Below are 13,274 nucleotides of genomic sequence, written 5' to 3'. Positions count from 1 at the left end.
CGGTTTATGTTCTGATGTGCTAGCATCCATGTTGATTTGCTGTAGACACTCTTATTGGCTTAGTCTTATGGATCTTATTGACTGTGCTGATGCTATCCCCCCCCACCCCCCCCTGAGTAGGCAGCATACGTATTGTGGCCATCTTTGATGGGCCGGCGGTGAAAATTCTTCTCATTTATTGACTCACTGTTGTCTTTTTTTTTTTTTTGACAGGGTTCATGAACAAGATTTACCACCCGAACATCGATGAAGTGTGAGTGTCTTTTGAGTTTCTGAAAACGATGGCCGTTAAACAATTGATGAAATGGGACAGGCTAGTCTGCATAAGGGAAAGATGTTTCCGTAGCTAGTCGTGCAGTTAAACCTGCTCATATCTAACACACACATAATGAATTATTGCGTATATCGAGCGGGTGAGATATTTTCAACGTGTAAGATATTTTATGTATCGAATTATTTATCTTTGAGATCCTCTTGGGATTCCATGTATCCGCTTATTTGCCTTAGCGACGCTGGAGTTAAGGCAGAAATTCTTTCATCCCCTCATTGGTAAAGCTTCCCAGCACCGCCAAGTGAGGTGCCGCAGGTTTTAATCTCGAATTGCACTCGAACCGCGGATTTTTTAAATGCAAATACTTCGAATTCTCACTCACAGACATAGCTTATTTTTAGCTCTCAACCAGACACCAACACCTACTCTCGAATTTCTGTAGAACGAGCCTTTCAGTGCTATCATGTTAAAAACCAGTTCTTGACCATACTGCATAGTTAAGAATGCCGTCAGTTTTGCCAACATCTAATTTTTTTTCCCTACCTGTAGGTCTGGCACTGTGTGCTTGGACGTCATCAACCAAGCGTGGACTGCACTCTATGGTGAGTGTTCAATTCACCTTTTTCACCAAGCCCTGGCATGCGCATCCTTACCTCAGTGAAAAGTCATGAAACGCCTTGTAGGCTTTCCATTTGACAATACCGGTTGTCCCGACCCCTACCAAAGCCCTACTGAAGTGGCAGAGGGCAGCACAGGAAAATGAGGGTCTGATTAAAAATGGGCATTTTCAACACTCACTACATTTCCAGCAACGCACAGAAAGGCCTGTTGACTTTGGAAATGCCATAGTTCCTCAAGTTCACTCAAAAGCTTCAAGTTAAAGTTGTAATGTAAGAAAAATTCATTCTCGCAATAGGCACACTTTTTTTTTTTTTTTTTTTTTTTCAGAAAAGCAGGCTTCAGGTTCGGGGTACAGGCCTATTACGCGGTATAGAATTTCCGATAATTTTACTTCCGACTGCAGCATTGACCGCTGATAACGTATATGTCGCCGAAGTCGCGAATATCCTCAGTACAGCCGAAACAACCTTCTTCATACGCTACACTGGCGCAAAACTTGTTGAGCACGCAGTCTTGCTTGCATGTCCTCAAGTCGAGGCATGTGATGGAGTGTGAATTCAAAGTCCCAAAAGTTAACATGGAACTGCGATGTCGACGAAATAAACACTGAATAAAAAAAACACCAACAGAGAGTGCCATCGCGAAAATTGGTTGATTTTGTTTCGGGTCACCTAGGGGGATTTCGCGCATTACCATGACTAAATTTTTGTGCGCTGAGCAGTACCAATCCTTCGATTTGAGGGGCTCGCATCCCATATTCCAGACATTGCAGTCAAACTGCACCACTATTGGAGTGTTGCACAAGCACCGCCCATGCCTTCTTTCCTTCAAGTGAAGCCACCGGAAATAGTCGCGTCGAATTCGTAAAAAAACGCAACTTCGATCGCCCGGGGCCGCCACCGAAAAGCACTAACAGTGATTAGGCTTAGCGTACGGTTTCGCATGTTGTCTCGAAAAGTTTGCATAAGACAACAACCATGCTTTTGTCCCCAAGAAACCAACTGTAATTTTTAATTGGATGGTGAAAGTCTAGAAAAAATTTCCGCTGGCAACGCGCAACAGCAGTGTGGTCAATCTACTGGTAGGGTAGGAAATTTTCGCATGTAGACTTATTTTGCTTAAAAACAAATGCATCATCATCATCATCATCAGCCTGACTACGTCCACTGCAGGACAAAGGCCTCTCCCATGTTCCGCCAGTTAACCCAGTCCTGTGCTTGCTGCTTGCTGTCAATTTATACCCGCGAACTTCTTAATCTCATCTGCCCACCTAACCTTCTGTCTCCCCCTAACCCGCTTCCCTTCTCTGGGAATCCAGTTAGTTACCCTTAATGACCAGCGGTTATCCTGTCTACGCGCTACATGCCCGGCCCATGTCCATTTCCTCTTCTTTATTTCAACTATGATATCCTTAACCCCCGTTTGTCCCCTACTCCACTCTGCTCTCTTCTTGTCTCTTAAGGTTACACCTACCATTTTCCTTTCCATTGCTCGCTGCATCGTCCTCAATTTAAGCTGAACCCTCTTTGTAAGTCTCCAGGTTTCTGCTCCGTAGCTAAGTACCGGCAAGATACAATTGTTATATACCTTCCTCTTGAGGGATAGTGGCAATCTACCTGTCATAATTTGAGAGTGCTTGCCGAATGTGCTCCACCCCATTCTTATTCTTCTAGTTACTTCAATCTCGTGGTTAGGCTCTACGGCTATTACCTGCCCTAAGTAGACATAGTCTTTTACAACTTCAAGTGCACTATTACCTATCTCGAAGCGCTGCTCCTTTCCGAGGTTGTTGTACATTACTTTCGTTTTCTGCATATTAATTTTAAGACCCACCTTTCTGCTCTCCTTGTCTAACTCCGTAATCATGAGTTGCAATTTGTCCCCTGAGTTACTCAGCAATGCAATGTCATCGGCGAAGCGCAAGTTACTAAGGTATTCTCCATTAACTCTCATCCCTAACTGTTCCCATTCTGGAATGGGAAAAACAAATGCGTATAACATTAAATCGTATTTTGTGCCCTTGAGGTTGCTTTAGGTTGTGCCAGAGAGTAATTCTTGTTTTGTGAAACCCGCCTCACGTTCGTTTCTGTAGCACATTCGGCGTGAGGGGAAGCACTACAGTTCGTTTCACAAAAATTGCAACGTTGGTGTGCCAGCGCTGCTGGAACAGACCAACTTTTCCGCTCTGCGGTGATTTTTCAGGCGCACTAAACACAGCTGGAGAAACTGTGGCAATAATACGTTACTTGACAATTTGCACGTTTTAAACAACCGCTACGGTGTTTGTTTTATTATAAAACAAAACTCAATGAAGCCTGCAAAAACATCTCACAGCTTCGGTTTTTGGGTTTCACCAGCACTACACTTGTTATCGCTCCCACAAACCAACATTATGGACTTTCATCACACCAATGGAGAAGACCAAACGCAGATAGAAAAATTCTGTTTTAAAAATTTCTACTCGCTTTTCAGAGAAACTGTTCCAAGGTTGGGCATTTATTATGGCGCGCTTTTTATTGTGATACAAAATGGAAAAGTCATTAAGGATGGTAGACAGTGCTTTTAAAAATGAATCGTTCAACAGACACACCAACAAAAAGATAGACAGACCGAAATTTCTGCCTTGAAGTATCTCAAGAAAGACTATCGTGTTTAAAGGTGGCATTGGAGACGAGTATCTGACTCGCACCATTGAAAGGGTCCGTGAATTTGCCGTTGTTCTATTGTACTTTTGCAATAAATCAAATTTTGCACTTTAAGCACGATTATCTGAAATCATGTCTTTATTGTGCTTTTGTTCCTTTACCTCAGCAACCTGATTATCTAGAAACATAGATTTCTGCCAGTGTTTAATGTACTAATGAGTATACTAATGAGTATACTAGATTTCTGCCAGTGTTTAAACAAACTACTAATGAGTATACTAAAGCAGAATAATTATTATGGGGAGCCAATGATTTTGTTCAAGACAACATCTAATACCTATTAGTGAGCAATAATTTGGTACGTGAAGTAAAAAGTAAAATGAGCAAAAGCTTCTGATCTCAATGAGAGTAAAATAATCACCGTAGCTCCTGCGGCTGTGGAGAAAAAGGTGCATAAACATTGTTTAAAATTCAGGGTGGGTATAGAGCGTACCTCGTTCCCTTAACCTTTGGTGCACGCTTTCTAACTTCTGTAATTAACTTCTGTAATGGATTAACTTCTGTAATTTGTTAAGCACCTCTAATGCCTCCGTTGCCCGCATGTGCATATTGGTAACTAAAGTGAACAAAGGGATTTTTAATTTGCCATTACTACGTAACGCCACGGTCCTACACTTTTTTTTCTGCACCCTTGTTTAAGGTGGCAGACTTCTACGTTGGTGGGTATGCCAAGCTCTTCACTTTTTTTTTTCTAATCACACAGACAAAATCCCACTGCTTGGTGTGTTTTATTGGATGCTTGCGATAAAAGCTTCTGTAGTCGCGAACTGTAAATACTGCGGCTTAGAAAACTCAAGACAATTTTCGAGAACAAGTTTTGCAGTATGTCCATTGTAGTGGACACCATGCGTATTGAAAACGTAGCATGCTCATGCGGGGATCCTGTATCTTATGTGGCTCTCACTTCATGTAGTTACATATTCGTGATTAGTGATGATCACTACTTTTTAGTTATTGCATTAGTACAGTAGACTCTCAGTAAACAGAACCTGAAGGGACCGAGAAAATGCGTTCAATTTAACAGAAGTTTCATTTACTGAGAGGTGAATACGGGTGCAGAATAGAAGCACAAAACCAAGCATTGCAGAGGTGATAGTTCCATTTAAGCAGCAGTTCTGTTTAACAAATTTCCGCCTACTGAGAGTCTATTGTACTTTTGTTCTGTTTCTGGAGACGTGCGTTATAAAGGTTTGTCATTTTCCCTGTCAACAAGCATCTTGTACGAGACACTGTAAGTGCAAGACTGCATACATATGCAGAAAGTGTGACATGTACTTGAGCGTTCACGCCAGGGGTGACTTCATTTTTTTTTCCTTCATCACGAAGAGTAAGAACATACTAAAAATCACTGAACCCTCTCCCACCCACCCCCTTAGCGCCCTCCACCACTCAAGAAAAATTTTTGTTACTCTCCTGGTTCAACTACAGCTAATTTTCTGTGTGTTCATTTGTTCGATCTAGACAGATCGCCTGCTGAAAAAAAAAAAAAACTTTTGTCAACTTTTAATAATCGAACCTCTTGCGCATGTTGACTCCTGTATCTTATACAATAAAGGTTCGACCACAAGATGATTTCTCTGCTTTCTCTGAATGCAAAATGACAGTTGTTTAGATGCGTCGGTTCTTGCCATGCGACAATAGGTTAAAGTTGACTTGCAAGGCTGCGTGCTACTCTATGAGAGGATCATGTGTTCACTGTTATGGCAGAAGCTCTGACAGTCTCGGTCAGCTCTTTCACATACCATTTCTGCAAGAGCTCTTTAGACGGATTGCCCAAAGCAGTCTTCACTGTCGTGCAAGCATCAGTTGCAAAACTTGCGAACACTTTACAGCAGTGAGAGGCTGCAAGATAGGCGATTTCTCTCGCAAGCACACAAGAAACTCTCCATTGTGAGCGCCTACCTTTGATGTCTTGGAGACCCATCATGCATTACTATGAGTAACGAGTCCGTATGGCATTGGGCAGCAATTGGTGTTGTTATGCCTAGCCCGATTCAACTACTTATTCGAAAATATCTTTCCACTATGTAGATCTGTCCAACATCTTCGAGTCGTTCCTGCCGCAGCTGTTGACCTACCCGAACCCCATCGACCCTCTGAACGGTGACGCAGCAGCCATGTATCTGCATAAACCAGAGGAGTACAAGAAAAAAGTCCAAGGTAAATAGTGCGCTTCTTATTGCTGTCAGAAAAGTCACTGGTCCGTTGATGTTCCATTAGCTTGTCGTTTTACTCACATAACGACATGTGACGAGAAACATGCGTGAAATCGGTAGTGGCGACAAGTTGGTGGTTATTAGGGAACTCGAGAAGCCGTGACATCAAGAAATTTGGTAGAAATGACTTATAGTTGCATGCTCTCTGCGGGAACCTTTACCTGAGACGAGGTGTCCTGGTATATTTACGAGTGTGACAATCAAAAAGAGTAACTCCTAAGTGGAGTGATGTACATGTAGTTCAGACACTAAGTTTAGTTTGTCTGGTGCAAGCTGTCAAAACTCTCATCAAATGATGTTGTTAGTCATTATGCGGCAGGTTTGCAAACTTGTCCTAAGGTTCTCGGTACTCAATGATAACTAGAGAGAACTGTAGGTAATATTAAATTGAGCATGCAGAGGACTTTGCCTCAGATGGATGGCATCTTCAGTACACTGAGCCTCAGGCCCTGGTTGGCTTTGGCTTACCTCTGGCAATAGTCTCAAGAGAGCAATATGAAACACTAACGGTGCCAATACAGCCAGGCCCCTTTATAAGAGGCATGCTCCGAGCAGCAGTTAGTCTTTTATGTGAGATTTCCCTTATAAGCAGGGTTCCTTGTATGCATTTTTTTTTTTATCAGCCCATATTTCACTGTAGGCACATGATGGTGCCTCTCATATCATTGTCTCTTATAAAGGAGTTCGACTGTACCTATGCTGTTCTCGCATACTGAAGCAGTGTTACATTAGGTATAGGTAAGATGCAACGTTCTTGGCAAGTAAATCAGTGGGCACTGGAATGTTAACATTGTATTAGCAAGTTTAGAAAACAGCTTGGAGAAATGTCTAATGTGAACGTTAATTGTGTTACAAAATCAAGCTAGATTCCTAGTTCTGACAAGATGCTGTTTTACCACCGAAGCATCAGTCAGTCAGTTAGCATAATGGGTGTTAATCGACGGCGTCAGCCGCTGTGCATGCTTCTTCTGCACTAAATTTGTTATACACTGGCGTGTTGCTTATTCTCGTTTAGAATACATGTCAAGAACTATTCCCCTGAATGTGCAGAAGTCTTGGGTTTTCAGTCTTCATGAGTGCCAAGGCTCATTAACGCCTGCAAATCACACTAATTGCGTGACCATTTGCGACAAGTGATCAAATCGCGATTCTACACGAATGATGTTTCATACCTGCATGCAGCTACCTATATCCGTTGTCACAAAAAAGTCGCATCCGCTTGCATAATATAAGCTGGCGTCCTGTTCCTGCACATCTGATTGGTTGAGGGATTTCCGGGTGCAGTCGTGCTACTGAAAATTCCAGCCACGAGCGACCAAGCCAAGGCAGTCGGTCACTTTATGGCCAAAGCGGCCATTTGTGACCTGCTGCACATTTCAATGAGGCCCCGCCGCTCCAACAACGGCTTTGCGAAAATGAAGTTAACTAAAGGGGACTTGGGCACTGTGATCGTTCACCGACCATGGTAATGATGGATAGTACATGGATTCGCCGAGTCTTCGTACTTGCAGGCGGCAAATCGTACTTGTGGCTTCGTTTATTGCTGTGTTTCGGTTTCGTTTCGAACGAAAAAACGAACCCTCTTGAACTTCGCGACCTGAACTGAAATAGTAAGCCTAAAAGATTATGGTGGTGAAGTGCAACCGCTGAACATTTGCTTGTTTCGTGACAAAAAAGGTTCAAGCCACACGTACACAAACGAAGCCAGAAGTACGAAGATTAGACAAATCCGTGTACTACCCATCATTCCTATGTACGCTGAAGCACCATGCATTGCAGATCCCATAGACACTATTGCCAGAGTTCCCTCAGGTGTATATTCAGGAAACTCTATGGTTGCAACGGGTTCGCAGCCTCACACTCCAAGAGGCCTGCCCCGTTGTCCGGTCGACCCGTGCAGTGTTGCACGTATAGTAGTAGTCGGGATGACTGACGGGCTAAGAGAAAACAAAAATATGCGCAATGAAAACAACTGTGAAACAAGCTAGGTACTAGGTGAATTACGACAAGTACAAGTATAGATAATGGGGGCTGTATATAAAGTAATTATAGACACGAGAGAGTTAAAGAGAAACACGGTGACAAATTATGCGAGAACTACCCTGCTACATCTTTGGAGCTTCTTGTGTATGCAGCGTGCTCTACCTCAGTGATAATTACAGTTGATTATAATAAAAGTAAACGGTAGCAAAAAAATTTCATACAGACAATGTCAGCTCATAGTGCTCTTAGGGGAGTAGACAACCTGCCACCGATAGTCTCTTCAACTTCACTAGACGAAAAGGGTGCCCAGTGTTGCAACCGGCTCTATTTATTGCACATGGCACCCTACGCTTGCTGCCTATGTAAGACCTGATAACCACTCTGTTAGCTGGTTGATCATCAGCTGCTGAAGCAGCCAAACTCTTTCGTGGTTTTTGCACCCCCACCAGAGACGCGTTCCTCCAACTCCTGCCTTTTGCCCCCTGGGTTGGAAACCGTCGGAGGCGGCGGTCGCTTAGTCAGTCACGGGACGTTTCTCTCCCGACACCATGGTGCCCTTCGTTGGACGAAGGGTTTCCTAAACGAGAATTCCAGACATTTGCGACATGATCTTTTGTGACCAACTTGGTTGCACAACTGGTGCTAGTTGCAGGTGTGAATGAGTCTTTACTAGCCAAGTTTAGAAAAAACTGAATTTGCTGAGCTTAGCTCAGGTGACAAGCTAGCTGCCAAGTGCAGTGATGGTCTCTCGCCACTGTGTAGCCCTGTTGGGCTGACGTGAATGTACCATTTCCTGGCGCAGAGTACGTCAAGAGGTTTGCCACAGAGGAGGCGTTGCGGGAGCAGGACAACGAGTCGTCGAGCAGCGAGAGTTCCATGAGTGATTTCTCGGACGACGAGACCAAAGACATGGAGCTGTAATTCTTCATGCATCTGTCTGCCTGACAAAATTCACGGACACACACACACCACTCACGCATTACGGGAAAAAGCGCGAAGGCCGAGGGGAAAAAAACAAACCGAACAGGACGTGCGAGCGGACGTCACCTTTTTTCCTTTCTTCGCCCGCCTCTGCCATCGCAACGCCATCTTCTCACCTTTCCGAGCATCACGCCCCATTTCCTGGCCACTACACATCCTCCGCAGCCGAATTTTTGCCTCCGCCACCACCATCACTCTCCGTTGTCTTCTTGCACCTGGCTGCCGTGGCACGGCGGAAATATCGCGCCTTTTGCTGACTTCGACCTCGCGGCACCGTTAAATATTCTGCCTGGTTTCGACACGACGTCCCAGCAGCGCCAGCCTCCTGCCAGCGGGACATGCAAAGATGGCCACCACGTGGTGGGACTTTTCCTGCTCCTCATGCAAGAAAAGCGTGTTGTCGTATTTCCCTCGTGCGTGTGCCATTGTGGTGTTCTCTTGTGTTCGCCGCTTTCTCCACTCACTTCGCCGGGCAGTAGGAGAAGTGCCAGCCATGCCGGGAATGTACGTGCGTGCGTGTGTGTTGCGCCTCATGTGGATGTTCTTGTCTCACTCTCGCCCCCTCCCCTCCTCCTCTGCATGCCTGTAGCCATGGCAAGAGAATGTCTCGCTTCACGACCGCTCATTTTTAGCTTTTTTTTCTATCTCTTTAGGTTCGTGTTTCCTGCCAGAGCCACAGATTTGGTCGATCGTTTCGGAAAGGACGTCTTTGTTTTCACATGCACTTACATAACGCGGTAGAAGCAGATGCAGCAATAAGAGTGGCAGGTTTTTTCATTGTCGCTTTCACAACGCGGCATTCTTTGGCTTCGTTGACAGGAACTCGACGTAACGCAACGGAAGTAGTCTTCCCTTGAAACAGCCTGTTCGATAATGTGGCTTTCGTTCCTGTGCAAGCGGTCTGTAATATTTTATCGACAATTCTGCTAGGAAAGCAGTGCAGCAAGTACTGAAGGAGAAAGCTTTTTTTTTGCAGGGGCTTCCTTTTTCAAATGTATTGCAACCCTCAGAAGTATGGCAACTTCTTGAGCACTTTCATTTGAGCGTTCTCTGTTTCATCAACGCTTCATTCTTTATTTTCTCTCCCTTCTAACCATGCATTGACTGGTTTGCCTTTGAGGATGAAGGCCTTTCCCGACAGAGTTCTGCAACATTTGGCTTCTCTTGATTGGATTTTCATCCTTGCTGCACAACTGTGTTGCCATCAAGCTGTCTAAATTCTTTTAGTTGTGTTGGCCGGTGCCCAAGTTTTTATTCATTTGCACGACTTGTAAAATATCTTTTTTTTTTAATTGTCGGTGAGCGTATATTGTTGGCTGTTGGGTCGCGCAGGGTTTAGCATGGGCGAACTTCATTGTCAGCACTTGAGTCCAGCACAGTAAGTGTGTTTGTTCGTTGGTAGTCGAATAATCAAAATGAATTGAGGAACGACAAGCTTTCTCTCCAAAGCTGTTGTGTAGCTATGATGTCAGTTCGTTGCCTCCAATGCATTTTAGTGCAGATGATTTTCAATGTGTAATTCGTGCCTTTATGTAGCAGTTCTTTGGCCTAGCATTACAATAGTATCTGCTTAGCCGAGAATGCAGTGTTTCACCGGGTTAGCCGGAAACCAGCGTTCTGTATGGTCTTTGTTTGGAACAGTTAGCCGCTTTAAGGGCTACTGCAAACGCGATCTTGCCACACAATTCGCGAGCATCGGATTAACATCGGCACGTTGTCGAATGTGTTCTGCCGCTCGCCATTTTTAGTGCGCATTTTTAGCGCCTTGTTCTCGGTTTGTCTCTAACCCTTGAAAAAACTGAGTTGGGGGTTGTTTTCGAAAGAAACGATTCATTCGAGCTCCACCATAGTTGCGATTGTTCGGTCCGAACGGTCGCGCATGCGTGTATTCTTGAAATGCCTGAGCAAATGAAATCGCACTTATCACCATTTGTGAATGTCTCTCATCCCGGTACTCCACAACACTCGCCCAAATGATTAATGGGCACATATAAAAATGGCACATCTGCGAACGAGAGAGGGTGCTCTTTTTTTTTTAAGCATTTTTGTTTTTTTTAACTTATTGCAAAACACATCACACAACTCATGCAATGTCTGTTCAATAAGAAATACAGCAGACAGCACACAGTGTAGTTATTGTTTCATTACCACAACGCGTGACACTGGGTTCATTGCAAAAAACCGGGCACTTTGGGGGAACTATGACAAGAATGATTGAAGATTATTTTTTTTTCTTTGTGCTCGGTAATGTCAAACCAAACTGTGATAACTTCACTATGAGTGGCCACTTGCAGGGAAGGGATTGCAGGGCGTGCCCCCGTTTTTTTTTTTTTTTTTCAATTTCCTTTAACTGTCGCAAGCTGTCGGGAGTTGTGCTGTATTGTTGTCGTTTCTTGCGTGTCTTGCCACCGCTAAGGTTGGGCATCGATATTCACATAATCCTTTGCTTATCGGCACATTTTCCGTTTTTCTGCTCGACTGGTGTGGCGCGTCTCGCAAGCAGTGCAATCTCGTACTAGCCAGTGGAATTGTGCGCGTGGCGGCTGCATCACCACAATTTCTTTCCCAGTAGTGCCAGCCCCAATATAAGCTAAATATTTTTGTGCCGCCTTAAAGCATTGTCTTATGTATACTCCCCTTGAATAAGAAGCTGCAGAAAACAGTAGATGAGCTGACTTTCTTCCATCTGCAGGAACCGATGTTAACACACCTGTTATAGTTTTAAACTTGGTGCTTCGTATGGTACATATTGATGTTTATGATGTACCGTTGTTTGCTTGCCCAATCTACATGCAGGACGTATAATTACGACCTACCTTTGGGGTAAAGCGTCAGCGCATCTGTTATGCCTCATGGTTATTATGTTCTTGTCTATGCTGAAAAACATGCCCATTTGCCAACGTCAATCTATCGTGTTGACTTAAATTGCACTCAAACCTCATTATAACTAAGTCGAACCTGCCGCAAAAATATTTCCTTATATTCTAAAATTTTTTATAAACATACATTTGTAGCACTGTACCTATGACGGAGCCATTCTTCATTTCGTTATATCCAGGTTAATTATATTGAGGTTGAACCCTTGATAAACATTTGCAATCTGAAACGTGCATACCAGTTGTAAGGGTTGCCTCGTTGAAAATGTTCTGTGCGTCTTCGCTTCGCAGTGGAAATCTGGGGATATCGCTGCTTTAGTAAACGGCTGATTGTGGTGCGCAAACTGGCGTCGCGTGCACATTTCCACCGGCGTGAGGACAGGTGTCTCGAAGGCGACAGTTGTAAACAAGTTTCTCCGACGCACAGTTCGGCGGCGAAGGTGTACTGCAAGCTGTTGGCACGCCTCTTCAAAGGCACCGATCATTTTGTTCTCGCTCGAAATGTTACAAGCGCATGCTTGGAACAGTCAGGCATGTAGGACTGGCGCACCACGGTGTTGCATGGTAAGGTTGCCTCTGTCGCACTTGTTTCATTATTCTCGCCAGTGCGTTCTCGTTTACGAAGGTTTCTTTCAGTAGTCTGCTCTTGGGGAAAAAAAAAAAGGAGAGAGGTTGGATTTTTGAGCGGTGTTGCAACCGTTGTAGACAACCATTTGTGGACCCATTTTATTTTTTTGTTTTTTTCGACTGTTTGCTCTTATTATTTTTTTTTGTCTGGCAGGGGCCGTTGCTTCTCGAGTAGTATTGCCAGTGTGAACGTACGCATCTTAAACCATTGCTTGTCTCAATCACTATATAGTCTTTTTCTTTTTCGTGTGTTTGTGCGAGTGCGAAGACACCATAGTTCTATATGAATTTATAAATAAAGCTATATCCAACTTTTTTGCAATGTCTTATGTGTGCATTTTTGCGTACTTGTTCTTTTCTGCGACCTTCTTCCCATCACCTGAATAATGCGCCTCTTGCGTTTCTACTCATATTTCCTGATGATATCAGCATTGGCTGTGCCGACATGCAGGTGACGCTCGGTTGGTTGCCACTTTTGGACCAGTTGCATATATCATCTGCACCGTCGTTGCCTTTTCAAAATTATTTCAAGGCGATTTATTTGGAACTGGTGGGTACTTGAAACAATGTGCATTTCACTGGAAACTGTCAGATGCTTGCCCTCTCTTGATAACTGTGGGAAGCCTTTACAAAGAGCTTTTATCACTGTCTTGTTCACCATAAGATCAAGTATAAACCGCAGCACCCGAATCATTGAATTTATGAGTGAAATTATATGTGTTGTCTTGGTATGCCAAAATGTTAAATGTGTATGTATGTTTGCATACATGTGTATAAGTACGTATGTACAAGTGACTTGTACATTTATATTTGGACGTGGCAGCCGGCGCCGCACCGCTTCGGCAAAATCGCCTTTGGTAATAAAATGGCGAGACGACACGACCACGTTGGCTGTAGTCAGGTCTTCCCTCTCACTACATACCTTTCAGCGGAACCGTGAACAGCTGTATACATCAAATTTAGAGTCGTGTCACACACAGTGTGTTTATTCAAA

At 44.0% G+C, this 13,274-nt stretch overlaps 1 protein-coding gene across 4 annotated transcripts in view; it reads left to right on the top strand.

The window, feature by feature from the left end:
• Positions 1-13,274, top strand: part of UbcE2H (ubiquitin conjugating enzyme E2H) — a 55,853-nt gene that overhangs the window by 9,583 nt on the left and 32,996 nt on the right. For 2 of the 4 annotated variants that reach the window (XM_037415652.2, XM_075873343.1), the window contains exons 4-7: positions 214-253; positions 821-873; positions 5,629-5,757; positions 8,599-12,597. In XM_037415652.2, the coding sequence (XP_037271549.1) occupies positions 214-253; positions 821-873; positions 5,629-5,757; positions 8,599-8,717 (341 nt within the window). In that variant the 3' untranslated portion in view covers positions 8,718-12,597. Of the gene's footprint in view, positions 1-213; positions 254-820; positions 874-5,628; positions 5,758-8,598; positions 12,598-13,274 lie in introns of those variants that run through there. The other 2 variants (XM_075873344.1, XM_075873345.1) reach the window with 1 other exon arrangement.

Source organism: Rhipicephalus microplus, chromosome 9 (genome assembly GCF_043290135.1).
Source record: "Rhipicephalus microplus isolate Deutch F79 chromosome 9, USDA_Rmic, whole genome shotgun sequence".
In the NCBI taxonomy this organism is placed as follows: Eukaryota; Metazoa; Arthropoda; class Arachnida; order Ixodida; family Ixodidae; genus Rhipicephalus; species Rhipicephalus microplus.
Note: the sequence above shows the minus strand (reverse complement) of the source record. Positions and strands in the feature narration are given on the sequence as shown.